At 50.4% G+C, this 12,781-nt stretch overlaps 1 protein-coding gene across 5 annotated transcripts in view; it reads right to left on the reverse strand.

The window, feature by feature from the left end:
• The window catches only part of LOC140385450 (centrosome and spindle pole-associated protein 1-like), a 344,086-nt gene that overhangs the window by 102,366 nt on the left and 228,939 nt on the right, over positions 1-12,781 (reverse strand). For 4 of the 5 annotated variants that reach the window (XM_072467626.1, XM_072467627.1, XM_072467625.1 and 1 more), the window contains 2 exons: positions 12,082-12,229; positions 11,119-11,262 (listed from right to left, as the gene is read on the reverse strand). In XM_072467626.1, the coding sequence (XP_072323727.1) occupies positions 11,119-11,262; positions 12,082-12,229 (292 nt within the window). The remainder of the gene's footprint in view (positions 1-11,118; positions 11,263-12,081; positions 12,230-12,781) is intronic. The other variant, XM_072467628.1, reaches the window with a different exon arrangement.

Consider the following 12,781-nt stretch of genomic DNA (forward strand, 5'->3'; position numbering starts at 1 on the left):
AAACTCTCTGCTGATTGGAGTCATTTCTGGCACAAAGGAAGATGCTTGTGGTGGTTGGAGGTGGATCATTTCAGCTCCAGGCTATCTCTGCAGGAGTTCCTCAGGGTAGTGTCCTGGGCCCAACCATCTTCAGCTGCTTCATCAATGGCCTTTCTTCTATCATAAGGTCAGAAGTGGGGATGTTTGCGGATGACTGCACAATGTTTAGCACCATTTGCGACTCCTCAGAAAATGAAGCAGTCCATATCCAAATGCAGCAAGAACAGGACACCATCCAGGCATGGCCTGACAAGTGGCAAGTTACATTTGCGCCACACAAGTGCCAGGCAATGACAATCTCCTACAAGAGAGGATCTAACCATCACCCCTTGACATTGAATGGCATTACCATCGCTGAATCCCCCACAATCAACATCCTGGGGGTTACCATTGATCAGAAACTGAATTGGAGTAGTCATATTAATACTATGGCTACCAGGGTAGGTCAAAGGCTAGGTGAGTAACTCATCTCATGAGCCCCTCAAAACCTGTCCACCATCTACAAGGCACAAATCAGGATTGTAATGGAACACTCTCCGCTTGCCTGGATGAATGCAACTCCAACAACACTCCAAGAAGCTCAACACCATCCAAGACAAAGCAGCCGGCTTGATTGCTCCCCTTCCACAAACATTCAAACCCTCTACCACCGATGAACAGTGGCAGCCGTGTGTACCATCTGCAAGATGCACTGTAACTTACCGAGGTTCCTTCGGCAGCACCTTCCAAACCCACGACCATTACCATCTAGAAGGACAAGAGCAGCAGATGCCTGGGAACCCCACCACCTGGACGTTCCCCTCCAAGTCACTCGCCACCCTGACTTGGAAATATATCACCGTTCCTTCACTGTCGCCGGGGCAACATCCTGGAACTCCCTCCTCAACAGCACAGTGGATGTAATTACACCTCAAGGACTGCAGCAGTTTAAAAAGGCAGCTCACCACCACCTTCTGAAGGGCAACTAGGGATGGGCAATAAATGCTGTCCTAAGCAGTGACACCCACATCCAGTAAATTAATTTTAAAAAAGCTAACCTCCTACCACTTACATATTTCTTCCATGCAGATGACACGTCTTCTATATTTTAAATTTAGTTCAACATGTAATAATTTATTTGCATATCTTCATGAGCTCCATCCTGTACTCAAATTCATCTGTGAAATGGAGCAGTCAAATGAACTCTCCTCCCTTGACGTACCAGTTGAGAAATCTGCCAGGAGGTTCCCTACCACGGTCTACTGTAAGCCTACCTTGACTGGCCAATACATGCGTTGGGATTCTTACAGTCCCATACGCTAACCTAGAGCAGAGCAGGTTGAGGGGGGACCTGATCAAGGTGTACAAAAATATGAGGAACATAGGGTAGATAGGAAACAACTTTTTCCCCTTAGTAGAGGGGTCAATAACCACGGGGCAGAGATTTATGGTAAGGCACAGGAGATTTGATGGGGATTTGAAGAAAAACATTTTCGCCCAGAGGGTAGTGAAACTCTGGATATCACTGCCTGAAAGGGTGGTAGAGGCGGGTACCCTCACAACATGTAAGAAGCATTTAGATGGGCACTTGAAACACCATAGCATGGTGGTACAGTGGTTAACAGTGCTCGTCTCGACTTCCGGTTGCGGCGATGCGGAGCTAAGCTGCACATTTCGGCAGCTCCCGCTATTACAGACTATTGGGCTCTCCAGAGGAGCCCCAACTGAAATATTTTGATTAAATCCTGTGTGGGAAGGTGAAGTAAGGTCCCCCCTTACGTTGTATGGCGGAGATTAGCAGTGGAGCGTTGGAGAAAGAGGCTCTGGAGCAGCGGCAAAAACGAGGGGGAAAAAACAAGATGGCGGAGGGCGGAGATCGAGCAGCATGGGGGCCGGACCAGCAGGAGTTCCTCAAGCGCTGTGTGGAGGAGCTTCAAAAGTAGGTGCTGGCGCCAATGCTGTTGGCGATCGAGGGGCTGAAGGAGACCCAGAAGGCCCAGGCGGTGGAGCTCCGCGAGGGGAGGGATAAAGCGAATGAGAACGAGGACGAGATTCTGGGCCTGGCGGTAAAGATGGAGGCACACAGGAGATGGGCCGAGACACTCGAGGTCCTGGAGAACAGGTCGAGGAGGAAGAATCTCTGGATTCTGGGCCTCCCCGAAGGAGTGGAGGGAGCTAATGCCGGGGCGTATGTGAGTACGATGCTCCATTCGCTGATGGGTGCGGAGGCCTCTCCAAGCCCCCTGGAGCTGGAAGGGGCTCACCTGGTCCTGGCGAGGAGACCCAAGGCTAATGAGCCGCCAAGGGCGATAGTGGCAAGGTTCCATCGCTTCGCGGACAAAGAAAGTGTTCTGAGATGTGCCAAGAAGGTGCGGAGCAGTAGATGGGAGAATGCGGTGATCCGAGTCTACCAGGATTGGAACGCGGAGGTGGCAAGGAGGAGAGCTGGCTTCAACCGTGCCAAGGCGGTGCTGCACAAAAAAAGTCAGGTTCAGCATGCTGCAGCCTGTGCGACTGGGTCACTCATCAGGACCGACACCATTATTTCGAAACGCAAGAGGCTTGGACCTTTATCCAAACGGAAAATTTGGACTCGGACTGAGGGGCTGTGGTTGTGGGGGGGATGTTGGCTGTATACGGGGTTGTAAATATGGGTAAAGAATGCTTCATGGGTGGGATGATGGATGGGGATGTGGGTAGAGTTCTGGGTAAAATCCTTTTTTTTTTCCTCTGTTGACGAGATAGTGGGGAATGTGGACGACGGTGCTGGAGGGAGGTGAGACTCGGGGATGGGGAACTGGGATAATGGCCGCAACAGGAGCTGCATCACAGGGGGCGGGGCTGGCTCAGGAAAGCGCGGGCTTTTTCACGCGCTGGGGGGGACATGGAGGAAGGTAAGGAGAGACTCCCACACGGGGGAGATCAACGGGAAGGCGGGGGAAACCGGGGTCAGCAGAAGTCAGCTGACTCACGGAAGTAGTATGGGGGGAGAAAAAGTGCTAGATGCGGATCTAGCGGGGGGGGGGGGGGGGAGGAAATAGGGTTGCTGCTGCACTGGCCGAGGGGCAACTGAAAATGGAAGAGATGGTCGGGGCGGGGGTTCCCCGTCTGGGGGACTGGAGGGTGCGGGGGGCGCGGGCACGGGACTGGCCTAAGATAGGAGATGGCTAGTCGGCGGGGGGCAGGGGGGTAGCCCCCCAATCCGGCTGATCACTGGAATGTGAGACACCTAAATGGGCCGGTCAAGAGGGCCGGAGTGTTCGCGCACCTAAAGGGACTGAAGGCAGACGTGGTCATGCTTCAGGAGACACATCTGAAGGTGGCAGATCAGGTCAGGTTAAGGAAGGGATGGGTAGGACAGGTGTTCCATTCGGGGCTGGATGCGAAGAATAGTTGGGTGGCAATACTGGTGGGGAAGCGGGTGTTGTTTGAGGGCAAGAACATAGTAGCGGACAATGGAGGCCGATACGTGATGGTGAGCGGTAGGTTGCAGGGGACGGAGGTGGTATTGGTAAATGTATACGCCCCGAACTGGGATGATGCTGGGTTCATGAAACGGATGTTGGGGCGTATTCCAGACTTGGAGATAGGGAGCTTGATAATGGGTGGGGATTTTAACACGGTGTTGGACCCAGCATTAGATCGTTCCAGATCTAGGACGGGGAAGAGGCCGGCTGCGGCCAAGGTGCTCAGGGGGTTTATGGATCAGATGGGGGGAGTAGATCCGTGGAGATTTGCCAGGCCTTTGGCCAGAGAGTTCTCTTTTTTTTCTCCCACGTACATAAGGCCTACTCCCAGATAGATTTTTTTGTTCTGGGCAGGGCATTGATCCCGAAAGTGGAGGGAACGGAGTATTCGGCCATAGCCATTTCAGACCATGATCCGCATTGGGTGGAGCTAGAGCTGGGGGAGGAGAGGGACCAACGCCCGTTGTGGCGGTTGGATGTGGGACTGCTGGCAGACGAGGAAGTGTGTGGGAGGGTGCGGGGGTGCATCGAAAGATACCTGGAGGCCAACGACAACGGGGAGGTGCAGGTGGGAGTAGTATGGGAGGCGCTGAAGGCGGTGGTCAGGGGAGAGTTAATCTCCATCAGGGCTCATAGGGTGAAGAGAGAGGGCAGGGAAAGGGAGAGGTTAGTGGGGGAGATTTTAAGGGTGGACAGGAGATATGCAGAGGCTCCTGATGAGGGACTACTCAGGGAGAGACGAAGTCTCCAGGCGGTGTTCGACCTGTTGACCACGGGGAATGCAGAGGCACAGTGGAGGAAGGCACAGGGGGTGATATATGAATATGGGGAGAAGGCGAGTCGGATGCTGGCACATCAGCTCCGTAAGAGGATGGCAGCGAGGGAAATAGGTGGAGTCAAGGATGGCAGGGGAACTACGGTGCGGAGTGCGGTGAAGTGAATGATGCATTCAAGGCCTTTTACGAGGAGCTGTATAGTTCCAGCCCCCAGGGGGAAAAGAGGGGATGTGACGATTCTTGGATCAACTGAGGTTCCTGAGGGTGGTGGAGCAGGAGGTGGCTGGTTTGGGGGCGCCATTTGGGGTGGAGGAGCTGGTTAAAGGACTGGGGAGCATGCAGGCAGGGAAGGCCCCGGGACCGGACGGGTTCCCGGTGGAGTTCTATAGGAAGTATGTAGACCTTTTAGCCCCGTTGCTGGTAAGGACCTTCAACGAAGCAAGGGAAGGGGGGGACCCTGCCCCCGACAATGTCGGAGGCGACGATCTCTTTGATCTTGAAGCGGGATAAGGACCCACTGCAATGCGGGTCGTATAGGCTGATCTTGCTCCTCAATGTGGATGCTAAGTTGCTCGCAAAAATGTTGGCTATGAGGATTGAGGACTGTGTCCCGGGGGTGATTCACGAGGACCAGACGGGATTCGTAAAGGGTAGGCAGCTAAATACCAATGTGCGAAGGCTACTAAATGTGATAATGATGCCATCGGTGGAGGGAGAGGCGGAGATAGTGTCAGCCATGGACGCGGGGCTGACCCATCTCCAGAGGCTGCCAAAGGAGTGGAAATCTCAGAGCAATGTTACTAAACTGAAATATCCTGAAAACTTCAAACAAGATGCACACGCCTCAAAAGAAAGCATTGAAAACGATCACAATACTCTCGTCTAATCCCACACCAAACTCTCAATAATTCCTACCAACTCAGCCTGCCTTTGCTCCTGCACCCTTTTTGGAGTGATCAAGTTATAGGGGATGGGACTTCCGGGTGCGGCGATGACCAGCTAAGTCGCACGTTTCGGCAGCTCCCGGTGGAACGGACGTTTGGGCTCTTAATAAGAGCCCCAACGGCAATTTTAACGGCTAAAAGCACTGTGCGGTAAACCAGAAGGGAATCCCCCCTGGATACGGATGGAAAAAGAAGAGGAAAGTGGCCAGATTGCGGTGGATCCTTTAGAGCAGCGGCAAGGAAGGCAAGCAAAAACCAAGATGGCGTCGGAAGGTGGCAGTTTAATATGGGGCCCTGAACAACACAAATTTTTGAAACGCTGCGTGGAAGAGCTTAAAAAGGAGATGAAGAAGGAGCTGTTGGCCCCGATATTACAGGCGATCGAAGGGCTAAAGGATTAGCAAAAGACCCAGGAGCGGGAGCTTCGGGTCGTGAAGGCAAAGGCTGCCGAGAACGAGGACGATATACAGGGCCTGATGGTGAAGACGGAGATGCATGAGGCACACCATAAACGATGTGTGGAAAGATTGGAGGTGCTGGAGAATAACGCGAGGAGGAATAATTTCAGGATTCTTGGTCTTCCTGAAGGTGCAGAAGGAGCAGACGTCGGGGCATATGTGAGCACGATGCTGCACTCGTTAATGGGAGCAGAGGCCCCGGCGGGTCCGCTGGAGGTGGAGGGAGCATACCGAGTGATGGCGCGAGGACCGAGAGCAGGAGAAATTCCTAGAGCCATAGTGGTGAGATTCCTCCGTTTTAAGGACAAAGAGATGGTCCTTAGATGGGCAAAGAAAACTCGGAGCAGTAGGTGGGAGAACGCGGTGATCCGCGTATATCAAGACTGGAGTGCGGAGGTGACGAGAAGGAGGGCGAGCTTTAATCGGGCCAAGGCGGTGCTTCACGAAAAGAAGATAAAATTTGGAATGCTACAACCGGCAAGACTGTGGGTCACATATCAAGGGAGGCACCACTACTTTGAGACGGCGGATGAGGAGTGGACTTTTATTGTGGAAGAAAAACTGGAATAAGCGGGTTACTAAAAAAGAACGTTTGAAACAAAGTGGTGGGGCGAGTATGGGGGGCGAAGAGGGGGGAAAAAGGGGGGGAAAGATGAGTTTTATGTTATTAATCCTGCGATGCGGTAACTTTTCTCTCTTCCACAGGTGGTGGTGGAGGGAGGAAGGGAGGTGGAGGGGCGTTGGCCATGGGGGGCAGGGCCAAAAGGGAAGCGCGGGCTTTGTTCCCACGCTATGATAATCATGGCGGGAATAGGGAAGCAGGAAGGAGGGGGCTTCGCGCGGTGCGAGCCGAGGTCACGGGGGGAAGCCGAGGTCGGCCAGACTTCTGGGAGCAACATGGGGGGTGTAACTACGCTAGTGGGGGATCTAGCGGGGGGGGTGGGAGGGGGGAGTTACTGGGTTGCTGTTGCTGGGGAGAGGGGGGAGCCGGAATGGGGTGGGGTGGGCGGGGGGGCGCCGCCTGGGGGGGACACAGCTGCGTGGGAACCGGGTGAGGAGCTGGAAAAAGGGGATGGCTAATCGACAAAGGGGGGGGGGGTTAAAAAGCCCCCCAACCCGGTTGATCACGTGGAACGTGAGAGGGCTGAACGGGCCGATAAAGAGGGCACGAGTACTCGCACACCTTAAGAAACTTAAGGCAGACGTGGTTATGTTACAAGAGACGCACTTGAAACTTATAGACCAGGTTAGACTACGCAAAGGATGGGTGGGGCAGGTGTTTCATTCGGGGCTAGATGCGAAAAACAGGGGGGTGGCTATACTAGTGGGGAAGCGGGTTATGTTTGAGGCAAAGACCATAGTGGCGGATAGCGGGGGCAAATACGTGATGGTGAGTGGCAAATTACAGGGGGAGGCAGTGGTCTTGGTAAACGTATATGCCCCGAACTGGGGTGATGCCAATTTTATGAGGCGCATGCTAGGACGCATCCCGGACCAGAGGTGGGAAAGTTGGTAATGGGGGGAGATTTTAATACGGTGCTGGAGCCAGGGCTGGACAGGTCGAGATCCAGGACTGGAAGGAGGCCGGCTGCAGCCAAGGTGCTTAAGATTTTATGGAGCAGATGGGAGGAGTAGACCCGTGGAGATTTAGCAGACCTAGGAGTAAGGAGTTTTCGTTTTTCTCCTATGTCCACAAAGTATATTCGCGAATAGACTTTTTTGTCTTGGGAAGGGCGTTGATCCCGAAGGTGAGGGGGACGGAGTATACGGCTATAGCCATTTCGGATCATGCTCCACATTGGGTAGACTTGGAGATAGGGGAGGAAACAGAAGGGCGTCCACCCTGGAGAATGGACATGGGACTAATGGCAGATGAAGGGGTGTGTCTAAGGGTGAAGGGGTGCATTGAAAAATACTTGGAACTCAATGATAACGGGGAGGTCCAGGTGGGAGTGGTCTGGGAGGCGCTGAAGGCAGTGGTTAGATGGGAGCTGATATCAATAAGGGCACATAAAGGAAAGCAGGAGAGTAGGGAACGGGAGCGGTTGCTGCAAGAACTTCTGAGGGTGGACAGGCAATATGCGGAGGCACCGGAGGAGGGACTGTACAGGGAAAGGCAAAGGTTACACGTAGAATTTGACTTGCTGACAACGGGTACTGCAGAAGCACAGTGGAGGAAGGCACAGGGTGTACAGTATGAGTATGGGGAGAAGGCGAGCAGGTTGCTGGCCCATCAATTGAGGAAAAGGGGAGCAGCGAGGGAAATAGGGGGAGTGAGGGATGAGGAAGGAGAGACAGAGCGGAGAGAGTGAATGGAGTGTTCAAGGTATTCTATAAAAGATTATACGAAGCTCGGCCCCCGGATGGGAAGGAGAGAATGATGTGCTTCCTGGACCGGCTGGAATTTCCTAAGGTGGAGGAGCAGGAGAGGGTGGGACTGGGAGCACAGATCGAGATAGAGGAAGTAGTGAAAGGAATTAGGAGTATGCAGGCGGGGAAGGCTCCGGGACCGGATGGATTTCCAGTCGAATTTTATAGGAAATATGTGGACTTGCTTGCCCCGATACTGATGAGAACCTTTAATGAGGCGAAGGAAAGGGGACAGCTACCCCCGACTATGTCGGAGGCAACGATATCGCTTCTCCTAAAGAAGGAAAAAGACCCGCTGCAATGTGGGTCCTATAGACCTATTTCCCTCCTAAATGTAGACGCTAAGATTCTGGCCAAGGTAATGGCAATGAGGATAGAGGATTGTGTCCCGGGGGTAGTCCATGAGGACCAAACTGGGTTTGTGAAGGGGAGACAGCTGAATACGAATATACGGAGGCTGCTAGGGGTAATGATGATGCCCCCACCAGAGGGGGAAGCGGAGATAGTGGTGGTGATGGATGCCGAGAAAGCATTTGATAGAGTGGAGTGGGATTATTTGTGGGAGGTGTTGAGGAGATTTGGCTTTGGAGATGAGTATACTAGATGGGTACAGCTGCTGTATAGGGCCCCGATGGCGAGCGTGGTCACGAATGGACGGGGGTCTGCGTATTTTCGGCTCCATAGAGGGACGAGGCAGGGATGTCCTCTGTCCCCATTATTGTTTGCACTGGTGATTGAGCCCCTGGCAATAGCATTGAGGGGTTCCAGGAAGTGGAGGAGAGGAACACCGGGTATCTCTTTACGCGGACAATTTATTGGTGTATGTGGCGGACCCGGCGGAGGGGATGCCAGAGATAATGCGGATACTTGGGGAGTTTGGAGAATTTTCAGGATATAAGCTGAACATGGGGAAAAGTGAGCTGTTTGTGGTGCATCCAGGGGAGCAGAGCAGAGAAATAGAGGACTTACCGCTGAGGAAGGTAACAAGGGACTTTCGCTACTTGGGGATCCAGATAGCCAAGAATTGGGGTACATTGCATAGGTTAAACTTAACGCAGTTGGTGGAACAGATGGAGGAGGACTTCAAGAGATGGGACATGGTATCCCTGTCACTGGCAGGGAGGGTACAAGCGGTTAAAATGGTGGTCCTCCCGAGATTCCTCTTTGTGTTTCAGTGCCTCCCGGTGGTGATCACGAAGGCTTTTTTCAAAAGGATTGAGAAGAGTATCATGAGTTTTGTGTGGGCCGGGAAGACCCCGAGAGTGAGGAAGGGATTTTTGCAGCGTAGTAGGGATAGGGGGGGGCTGGCACTACCGAGCCTGAGTGAGTACTACTGGGCCGCCAACATCTCAATGGTATGCAAGTGGATGGGAGAAGAGGAGGGAGCGGCGTGGAAGAGATTGGAGAAGGCGTCCTGTAGGGGGACTTGCTTACAAGCCATGGTGACGGCGCCGTTGCCGTTCTCACCGAAGAAATACACCACAAGCCCGGTGGTGGTGGCTACTCTGAAAATTTGGGGGCAATGAAGACGGCATAGGGGAAAGACGGGAGCCTCGGTGTGGTCCCCGATAAGAAATAATCATAGGTTTGCTCCGGGGAGAATGGATGGGGGATTTGGAATATGGCAAAGAGCAGGAGTAACACAATTGAGAGATCTGTTTGTAGATGGGACGTTTGCAAGTCTGGGAGCGCTGGCCGAAAAATATGGGTTGCCCCAAGGGAATGCATTCCGGTATATGCAACTGAGGGCTTTTGCGAGGCAACAGGTGAAGGAATTCCCGCAGCTCCCGACGCAGGAGGTGCAGGACAGAGTGATCTCAAAAGACATGGGTGGGGGACGGTAAGGTATCAGACATATCTTGGGAAATGAGGGACGAGGGGGTGATTATGGTAGACGAGCTGAAAGGGAAATGGGAAGAAGAGCTGGGGGAGGAGATTGAGGAGGGGCTGTGGGCTGATGCCCTAAGTAGGGTAAACTCATCGTCCTCGTGTGCCAGGCTAAGCCTGATACAATTTAAGGTGTTACACAGGGCGCATATGACTGGAGCACGGCTCAGTAAATTTTTTGGAGTAGAGGATAGGTGTGCGAGATGCTCGAGAAGCCCAGTGAATCACACCCACATGTTCTGGTCATGTCCGGCACTACAGGGGTTTTGGGTGGGGGTGACAAAGGTGCTTTCGAAGGTGGTGGGGGTCCAGGTCGAACCAAGCTGGGGGTTGGCTATATTCGGGGTTGCAGAAGAGCCGGGAGTGCAGGAGGCGAAAGAGGCTGATGTTTTGGCCTTTGCGTCCCTAGTAGCCCGGCGCAGGATACTGTTGATGTGGAAGGAAGCCAAGCCCCCGGGTGTGGAGACCTGGATAAATGACATGGCAGGGTTTATAAAGCTGGAACGGATTAAGTTCGTCCTAAGGGGATCGGCTCAAGGGTTCACCAGGCGGTGGCAACCGTTCGTCGAATACCTCAAAGATAGAGGGAATGGAAAAGAAGAAGACAGCAGCAGCAACCCAGGGGGAGGGGGAACCAGAGGGATTCTCAGGGATGTTAATATATAAGTATATAAGTATAATATGTATAGGTTGTTGTTATAGATAATTGTATATTGGACGGTTAAAATATATTTTTGGAGAATATTTATTTGGGACAAGGCGGTTGCCAGTTAGTTTTGTTTTTGTTTATATATTATTTATTTCTTGTTTATAAAACTGGCCATTGTTATTTATATTGTGATATTACTGTGTAAAGGATACACAATGTACTGTGATGGTTGGCCAAAAATTTACAATAAAATATATATATTGTTTTTTTTTAAGTTATAGGGGATGGGGCCAAATATGAAGTGAAGCCAGACAGAAGGAAAAAGAATCAATGTGCTTGGGGTGCAGTTGAAAGCAGGAATGACCGGGACACCTCGTCAAGTAACAACACCAAAGAATCTGAAAAAGTAAATCCTCCTTTTGCCACTGCCCGAAGACAATTGGCACTAACACAATTGAATAGAGATAGACAATATCTGGGAATTTAAAAGGATGTTTTCCATACCACAGTGAATCTCTTACATTAACTTTTATTTTCAATATTTATTACCTTGGGTTTTCTCTTGAGGTGCATTAGTATCTGGCCTGGCTAAATTCGGATTAAGAGATCCCATAGCTCTGGAATCCTGATTGCTTTGATGAGGATAGTCCCTGTAGGCATCTTCATTCTGTTTATGCATTTTCTTCAGATCAGCTATGTGGTAACATCAAACATTTAAAATAAACGCATTTCAGAATATAGTAAAACACAATTGGGAGTCAAAGGAGAAATTAATGATGGAGTTATTTACTTTATAGAATCTCTACAGTGCAGGAGGAGGCCTCTTGGCCCATTGAGTCTGTACCGATCCTTATCTAGGCCCACTCCCCCACCCTAACCCCATAACCCAACCTAACCTACATATATTTAGACACTAAGGGGCAATTTTAGCATGGCCAATCAACCTAACCTGCAAATCTTTGTACTGTGGGAGGAAACCGGAGCACCAGGAGGAAACTCACACAGACATGGAAAGAATGTGCAAACTCCACACAGTCACCCAAGGCTGGAATTGAACCCGGGTCTTTGGAACGGTGAGGCAGCAGTGCTAATCACTGTGCCAACATGCTGCTACCTTGACCTCTTGAACCTAGAATCGAATCCAGTCCAACCTAGTGGAACGCAATTCTCTCTTCAGTTATATAAAAATACAAATGGGAAGCCGAAGCCCAATTTTTCATCTGAGTAAGCCTACACATTTGCATATAATGCAGCAAGAATGCTAATTAAATTAGCAGCCTCACTCAGTTTTATGCTGCTGGAATTCAAAATTATGCAGAAGTGTTCTCCTGTTGAGATTAAAGTGTATTATTGGACAAAGTACAATCTGATTTTAGTTTAAGCTATGCTCAACTTAGGACTGGTCAATGCAGGGACATGTATATAAAATCAGCAAGTATATTAATACTTCATAATTATATGCCTTAGTTTGTATGACACAACATTTTTCCAAAAATAAATTTAATATCGTACTTAGCAGATTTCCTTCGGCATCCCTGAGAGGTGCACCTCCTCCTCCTCTTCCCCATGGATTGTAAATTCTCATTTCCTCTTCAAGTTTTGCATCGTATCTCACCTTCTCTTCTTTTTCTTTTCTCTTCCTCTCTTCTCTTTCTTGCATCTGTATGTAGACATAAAATATTTAAATAATTGTCCAGTCTTACTGTAAAAAAACAGCTAAAGACAGAATTCAACAAACGCCACATTGTGAAATTTGCAATTAAGAAAAAACATTGGCAAAAATCTAAATCATAAGTTAGGGATAGCCATAAAGCAACGACACATATTACACAAATATACTACAAAACATTGATTATGTTACAAAATGCTTAAGCTTCATTGTCAGAAGTATTACAACCCAGATGTATTGTGAACGATATATTATAAACTTAAAAAAACACTTTCAATGGTGTCAGTTTGGATTTGGTTTTGTCTGGGGGTTATTTAATACAATTCAGGCTTTTTCACACCTTAATGGCAGGCATATATCCGTTATGTTTGCTGCCAAAATGAAAAGCATGGTACAGAATGAAAACTACCCTTTCCTCATAAGAAATTCGGGATTGAAAGCTGCATTCCTTTCCTTTCCAGAAGGCGCAAAGTAACATGGCGTCAGGCAATCTAACTTCGGCTAAACTTAGTCATTCAATGAAACCTGTTTTTATTCATTTCT

Source organism: Scyliorhinus torazame, chromosome 11 (genome assembly GCF_047496885.1).
Source record: "Scyliorhinus torazame isolate Kashiwa2021f chromosome 11, sScyTor2.1, whole genome shotgun sequence".
NCBI classification, from domain to species: Eukaryota; Metazoa; Chordata; class Chondrichthyes; order Carcharhiniformes; family Scyliorhinidae; genus Scyliorhinus; species Scyliorhinus torazame.